Here is an 8242-nt window from a genome sequence, read left to right on the forward strand (position 1 = left end):
ATCAGACATCCCATATGAGATTCTTAGATATGGTTTTAAAACATTTTGATGTGATTCTTTCACAGGAGCTGGGATCCTGTTTTTATTTGTGTACTATATTGAAACAGATAAAAAAAAGTTTTAAAATCATAAAGTGTTTATTGTATTAGCTTGTGTGTTGAATGAAAGCAAATATTAAACCTAAAGTGTAAAAATATTACATCAGATAAAAAAATGACAATTTTTCAATTATCAGTATTTTTATTCTCATGGCTAAATACAACAATTTACAAAGAATCTGAAGCTAGATTGAATCCATAGCTGTATCATTCATCAATAACACAATATGAATTAATATACAACAAAATTCAATAACCTAAAGATATTAAATTACTTGTTCCTAAAATATCCAAATTAGAAAAAAATGCATAATTTTGTCCCTAGACTTTAAATTTAAAAGCTGACAATAGTGAAATGGCTGCTAGCTTACACCTTAACTAACTGAACAGTAAAGCACATCCCACTGAATGGTTTGCAACTATTGTTTAGGATTATGAATGAATGAGAATAAATAGTGAAAAACAAAATTACCAGATTACAGTTTTATTTTTTGATTACATAAAAAAAGGAAATGAATCCCCATACTCACATAATAAAATATAAAGGATATCCTGCTTAGTAATGTACATCTTAAATGCCTTGCATTCTTAAAAAAATGTGATACATATATAAACAACTGATGCTTACAATAAAGGAACTTGTCATGACTGGCAGCATCAATAAATAAATACAACTACAAAAACTGTACCCATTCTGCCAAAATGTTACACTGATAAACCACAAGAGAACAAATAAACTCTTAATTGTGCTGACATGGTGTCTACAAATATCACAGAGCAATTAATTAATGTAAAGACACCTGTCTCTGTTGATTGTGGAATAACAGTCATGTACTCATAATGGAATGTAAGAACTTATTTGCTAAGAACATAAAAAGGATGAACACTAAAAATGAAAAGCTGAAACAAAATGGCTGCATGAAACAGCTTCCCAAATTTGTTTAACCATAGCAAGTGTTCTCTTATTCCATATATGAACAAACAACTAGATAAGATACTAATTAAATCTACAGTCTTGGTTAACCACAATAAACATTTAATATATATCTACACAGTAGGACACAGTATCACAATTTAAGTTATGTGAAACCTACACTGAGATGATCCAGATGACAGCTGAAATAATTTCTAAATACAAGTATCCATGTGAAACTATACAGGTCAGATTTTTTAGAGTGCTGTTGTTTCTGCTTTTTTGCCAGAAACGGCTGCTTGTGTTGATGCTCTGGGATAGTATTTTGCTAATGTGCCTTGGGGAATTCTCTTCAACATTTCCTTGGGGAAAATACGTAGCAGTTGCCACCCTATATCCAGGGACTCAAAAATTGTTCTCTTCTCATAATGGCCTGTGGAATGGAAAAATGATAAATTTCAATAGACTAACGAATGAACCAGGTGCTATAAATATGAGAGTGCAAGGTAAAGAAAATTGTAATTGTAAAACAAAAAAGACAGAATCCAAGACTGCTTATTATGGATAATAAACTTTTCAAATCTGATACACTTTACACTAAATTTAAATAAAAGTTCCAAAACATTAACAATACACACCTTGGGTAATAAAGTTCTTCTCAAACTTGATTAGGAATTCAAGATAAAGCAAATCTTCAGGTGTCAAAGCTTCCTCACCAACTACAGCCTTCATGGCTTGGACATCTTTGCCAATAGCATAGCAGGCATACTAAATGAGGACAAAATGTGTATTATTCTAAGATAGGGTAAACAAAATAAAACTGCACCAAATAAACAAGAACCCGATTGTAAAACTACCCAGTTCATTACTTCAATCACTTAAGTTCCTAAATTCGGAACATTTTCAACAGTGTCGCAATATGGCGTTTCTAAAAGCTATCTTTTTAACAGCATGACAAAATCAGGGGTCATGGTCTTATAAATTTAACCTACCAGCTGGTTGGACACATCAGCATGGTCCTCACGCGTCATGCCCTCACCAATAGCAGACTTCATCAAACGTGACAAGGATGGCAGGACATTAATAGGAGGATAAATCTACAAAATCAGAAATTCAAAACTCAGAGTAAGTCAAAGCAATTTAAAAATTAAATACAAATAAGACATTTCTTGCGTTAATTCAAACGTTCAAGACTTGAGTTCAAATACTAGGATAGAGTCAATATGATGTATCCGAGTTCACATAGCTCGGATGGGTATGTAACTTATGTTAGGGAAAGTAACGGTTGCTGGGCATAGTGTTGAACACACTTTTCCTTTATATGTTGAGGTCACTTAAACAGGTAAATTCTACTAGACCTGCCCCATGAATCTTGAGGTTGGAAAGGGCACTTTTGCCTCTGCAATTACTACACTGGATTAGTGCTATATAATAGCAAAAATAATTATAGAATCTATATCTAAGTAAATAACTTGCCTGTCTGTTGTGAAGCTGCCTGTCCACATACATTTGACCCTCAGTAATGTAACCAGTAAGATCAGGAATGGGATGGGTAATGTCTGTAAAAATATGGGAGAATTGTGTTAAGGAAATCAGATATACCTGCAACAATTACTTAAATAGGAACAGCACACAGGAAAAGCAAGTTACCGTCATTTGGCATGGTCAAAATAGGAATCTGAGTAATAGAGCCGTTTCTGCCTTCAACACGGCCAGCACGTTCGTAGATAGTAGCCAAATCAGTGTACATGTAACCTGGGAAACCACGACGACCTGGCACCTCTTCTCTGGCAGCAGAGACCTGTCAACAACAACAACAAAAAACTTTTCCACATGCCACCTTGAATTTAAAATAGAAATTATATAGGTTAAAACCCACCTCTCTCAAGGCCTCAGCATAGGAGCTCATATCTGTCAAGATGACAAGAATATGTTTCTCACACTGGTATGCCAAATATTCAGCGGTTGTCAGAGCAATACGTGGGGTAATAATACGCTCAATGCTATGGAAAAACAAATTTTTTTAAACCTTATAAAACACTGGAAGAAGTTTTAAGGCAAACAAAAAAATTTATATAAATTTCATTATACTCACGTTGGATCGTTGGCTAAATTTAAAAACAGTGACACATTTTCCATAGAGCCGTTTTCTTCAAAGTCTTGTTTGAAAAATCTGGCAGCTTCCATGTTAACCTAAACATAAAATAAAGTTTCAATCCAATGCTATGGCAACATTCCTTTCTAAAAATTACAACTGTACCAAAAATCTTACCCCCATAGCAGCAAAAACAATGGCAAAGTTATCTTCATGACTGTCCAGTACACTTTTACCAGGAAGTTTGACCAGACCAGCTTGTCGACAGATCTGGGCGGCAATCTATAAATAGAATTTACATTAAATCAATATACTTGTTAAAACCACACAGGGAAAGTTATCCCAGGAACACTAAAAGCTTTGGTCAATACATTTTAGGCATCATTTCCACATGTACAGTGTTTACAGTATCAGAAAACTTACTTCATTATGTGGGAGACCAGCAGCTGAGAAAATTGGAATCTTTTGACCACGAGCAATACTATTCATGGTGTCAATAGCAGATATGCCAGTCTCAATCATTTCCTCAGGATAAATTCTAGACCATGGATTAATTGGTTGACCTGGCAAAAAATAAATAAATTATGATGTGTTTTTAAACAGTGACCTCCTTAAACTCATTAAAAAATTTTTAATCAGAAATGTACCTTGAATATCCAAAAAGTCTTCTGCCAAGACAGCTGGTCCATTATCTATAGGTTTTCCAGATCCATTAAAAATTCGACCTTTAGCAAAGAGAAAGTAAATAATGTCAATATGCCAACATGCACTGAGAAATGGAAAGATGAAAACAAAAAGGACAATCCATACCTGACATATCTTCAGAAACTGGCATCTTTAAAATATCACCAGTAAATTCACACTGGGTATGTTTGGCATCAATACCTGATGTACCTTCAAATACCTATAAAAGATTTTTTAAAATAGACAAATTATAAGTGTTACAAACACACAACGTACACATCTTGATAAAAACTGATGTAAATTATAACAATTACTTAAAATAATGACCTGGACAACAGCTTTTGAGCCCATAACTTCCAAAACTTGTCCTGATCTCTGAGAGCCATCAGCCAGTACCAAATTAACAATTTCTGCAAACTTTGGAAACTATAGAGAAAAACAATTGAATTAAAAAGTGAAACAGAAGGGTGTACAGTACTGTTAAAAATTATTTTAAAAAAAATTAGTATACCTTGACATTGTCCAAGATAACCAAGGGCCCATTGACACCAGAAACAGTTTTGTATGCTGTATAAAACAAAATTGCCATTAGAAAAATAGTTTTAAAGGTTTTTGTACTTGTTTGAAGAACAGTAGGCTTTATTATTTTGTAAGCATAACAAACCTAAACCTTAATCCAATGCTAGATGAGTTTTAAAATCCATCAAAAGCAAATCATGCATGAACATAGGTCACAGTCAAGGTGACCTTTTAATAAATGCTTAACAAGTAGTCTAAAATTTAACATCTTAAAGATAGAACCATTATAACCCATTTTTAACCAAGTAAACACATTTTACACAAAAATAAAGAATAGAGCATAAAGGCCAACAAGTTTAAGACAAAATGTGACAACCTCAACAAGTTGAATCACTAACAAAAATCGTAAAATCCTAAATTTAAAAAAAGGGGCTACGCAATATTGAATTAGATCATTGTTTTATGCATTATATAAAAAGTGCAATAAAGCTGTTATGTTAAAAATAAAAACCAAATGAAAGAACAGTATACTAGTTATATAGGCCTACAGCATCATGGTTTATTTGATGCCTCTGGTTAACCGCGAGAGATACATTTTTTGCAATTACTACAAATCAAAAACTCATGTCCCAAAGATGAACTGTCTAAATTCAGCCTGTCTAGACTTATGAGTGTAGGGCCTAGGGTAATTTCTTTGTAAATGCCTTGTTATATTCTTGTAGTCCCAAAACAGCATCTAAAATCTAATGCAACAAAATTTTAAAGCTAAATTGGCCTATGCAAGATTATTGTTACTAGATTAAAAATTGCATTTGTAGAAAGAACTTCTTACTAATGCATAGATCTAGAGTAGAGGCAAACTTTAGAATCAGACAAAATTTAGAATAGACTCAGCAGGACAGCAGTCTCAACAGAACATTATGAAATCCAGATCACTCAAATTTCTTTAATATACCGTAATTGATAGCTTTAGTAACCATTATTTTACAAATACTCTTGGTATAAAACAACATTAGTATTAATTTTTACAGTAATTAAGAAACAAAACTGAAGACAACTCTAATTAAAAGTTAAAAGTTACTTTGAAACGAAGCAAAATCATATGTGAAAATATTTTTTTAAACTCGCTCTCACTTTCAAAATACCTAACTTACTGAAGACCCAAAATCTTGAAATTTAAATAAAAAATACTTACTAAGCCTGGGTTGAGAAATATAATCTCGTGTTACGGCTAATTTGTGAGTTCTTTGAGCGGCTTTATCGCTTAAAGGACCATTATGATGAGCATTTATTTTGATCGTCGTTGCCATCTTGCAGAGTTGTTGATCATGTGATGGTCACGAACACTCACGAGCTTGGTTGCCAGTTTTCTGTCCTTATTTATTAGCTAGCGAAAATATCAGTAGTCTTTGTAAGATCAAATTAATTTTATTAATTAGTTTTCCTTTTATGCTTACAAAAATAAAATTCCATGGGCATGATTGATTTACGGATAAATAAATAGCTCTCATATGAATGAATTTGCTCGTAATATAATCAAATATTTATAATGTAGCCTTTAATAATCATATTACTTTACTATGTTTTAGAACAATTTACAAGCGCCGTGAATCAATGTGCTATATTTTACTTATTGCAGTTGACTTAAGTGTTTACGTTTGAGTTATTATAAGTGTTGAAATAGCTTTACAATCTTTTAAAATAATTTTTATTGTGTTTTCCCATATAGACAGAGTACATTCGTCCATTGAAAGCCAAATTTAATTTATTGATAAAAAAGAAATCCAATGCCCACCGAGTGGCACAGCTGATCACAAGGTTGAATCGGAAGTAGCTGATCTTTTTATCCGACAAAAACCGCAAAAGTAAATATAAACAAAATGGTTTTATGTTGTGGACATATTGCCAGTTGGTCAAATTTACCGAATATGAATAACTACACTACTACACACTTTTCATTATTTAAATTAATGGGTTATTTATAGAATGGACCTTACCAAGTTGACACGGTTAAAAACGTGTTATTTATTTTTTTTTTAGATATTGCAATCAAAGTAAAAACCCTGAAAAAATAAAATATATATTTTTTTTAGTTTAAGGCTACGTTTCTATTTATTTTCCTCAAACCAAAGTAATAACCTGTTCTTTCAAACATTGATTGGCTCTAAACTCTAAAGTCTACGGAAATTCTGTGATCGATATTCCGAAAACCCTCCTTTAAAAAAAAAAAGAATTCAAAATAAATGGTGTTTTTTAAAATTATCGCTTAAATACTAAAACATCAATTACATCCAAGCTTTAGTAAAGTCCAACAAACATCACTAAGATTGTTATAATCATATTTGTTTTTATTAACATTGTGCATGATTAAAAAAAAATATATTATCGGACTTTTCGAGTAATTTTGAGACTATTCTCGGTTGAGTCCATTGAATCTAGCTTTATTTTACAGTGTATATATATAAAGAAAATAATGACTAATAAAGAAATAGTTATCTTACAATACATAGAATGGTCTTTTCCTACTCTGATTTATTTTGAAAGAATCTCCCTACTTACAGACCAGGGTTTAGAAAATAGAATTTTGTTTGAACCGTAAAATGCCGTAATAACCTGAATCGAGGAGCAATACTCACCAAAACACAGCTGAATTTTAAAGTAGCAATGCAACAAATCTCACATTCATTGAGAGAAAAAAAAATGCAACAAATCTCATACTCACCGAGATGGGGGGAGGGGGGGATCGGGTGTATAATAATAAATGTCTAGATCTTCCATCAGTGAGAATTTCAGATAGAACAAATTAAACTTGGCCTACCGTAGTGCTTCTCACTTTTGTAATTGTTCTACCTGCTGCTAGATCTATAAGTTTAGTGTGTTAATATTTTGTTAGAACATAATAGTATTTTAGGCAACATCCTTATTTCATGGTTGAATTTATTATGAATGTATTAATTATTGCAAAAAAATATTTTCAATACTTATTTAAATATTTAGAAATACAGTTCAACAAAAGTGTTGTTTTTTTTTTTGGGGGGGGGGGGGGTCGTCCATAAATGACGTCACACTAGTAGAGGGAGTCCGAAATTTGGGCCGATGTGTGAAGAGGGAGAGGGGTTCCCATAGTGATGTCACACTTTTGCATTTTTAAAAAGTATTAGCTGATACCGAATTGTAACCGTTATTTCGCGTTTTAGATAATTGTTTTAATAAATTGTAAACAGAAATTTAACCGAGTTCAGTCAATATTTTTAAAAAATCTGACTTTTTTGTGACGATGTGTGACAGCGGGTGGGAGGGAGGTAAAAAAATCGTCAAAAAAGCGTGACGTAATTAAGTTGTGACAGTGAAATGTGACATTTAGCTACCACTTCTTTATAGCTTAAAAGACAATTATTATTCTGAAAATGTGTCGTCACGTTAGGTCAAATAAAAATCGCTATCATGATAATTCCTTTTGAAGAAAAACACGATGTTTACTAAAGGAATAGACCCTTACAATTTTTGACTGAATTCTACCTATCAATTTCTCGAAACGGCAGAGTCGGTGTCTTTGTTTAGCCAATCACTTCTAGGAGTCATCTACTACTGGACAAAGTTGGGAGGAGTCAGGGACCTCAAGGAGTCATCTATTACTTGGTCCTTGCCTAACCAAACCCAAAACCGCAGCATTCTGTACACGACTCAACCGGTCTAAAAACTGGTTTAACTTGACCTAGTTTCAGTCTGCACATGCGAAATTAGATGCAAATGAGACGTCTTAACTATCTTGATACGAGTCACACTTTCTTTGTAATCTTACACTTCTCTTCATATATTTTTTAAAATTAAAATTCACTAATTAAGAGATAAGATTTGCTATTCACATATATTGATTGTATAACTTGCAAATAAAGAACTGTTGTTTTTTTACAAGACCTTACTTGTGTTTTT

The 8242-nt window shown here is 32.5% G+C and overlaps 1 protein-coding gene across 1 annotated transcript; it reads right to left on the reverse strand.

Moving 5' to 3' along the window:
* Positions 1-249: 249 nt before the first annotated feature.
* Positions 250-5672, reverse strand: LOC131929684 (V-type proton ATPase subunit B). The gene is made up of 14 exons (XM_059286012.1): positions 5505-5672; positions 4302-4357; positions 4118-4216; positions 3917-4010; positions 3754-3831; positions 3530-3669; positions 3284-3388; positions 3107-3204; positions 2891-3014; positions 2662-2812; positions 2488-2570; positions 2004-2108; positions 1650-1779; positions 250-1444 (listed from the first exon to the last, which is right to left on the reverse strand). The coding sequence occupies exons 1-14, from the start codon at positions 5617-5619 to the stop codon at positions 1269-1271; spliced, it is 1554 nt and encodes a 517-aa protein (XP_059141995.1). The 5' UTR covers positions 5620-5672; the 3' UTR covers positions 250-1268.
* Between the last annotated feature and the right edge of the window lie 2570 nt (positions 5673-8242).

The sequence above is a fragment of the Physella acuta genome, unplaced genomic scaffold (assembly GCF_028476545.2).
Source record: "Physella acuta isolate Inbredline_101_S28 unplaced genomic scaffold, ASM2847654v3 ptg001662l, whole genome shotgun sequence".
In the NCBI taxonomy this organism is placed as follows: Eukaryota; Metazoa; Mollusca; class Gastropoda; family Physidae; genus Physella; species Physella acuta.

Coding starts and splice junctions, on each gene's coding strand:
- LOC131929684 (XM_059286012.1), bottom strand. CDS start 5,619: ATGGCAACGACGATCAAAATAAATGCTCATCATAATGGTCCTTTAAGC. Junction 3,670..3,753: donor AGACTTTTTGGATATTCAAG/GTACATTTCTGA, acceptor ATTTTTTGCCAG/GTCAACCAATTAATCCATGG. Junction 3,015..3,106: donor AATTTAGCCAACGATCCAAC/GTGAGTATAATG, acceptor GTTTTTCCATAG/CATTGAGCGTATTATTACCC.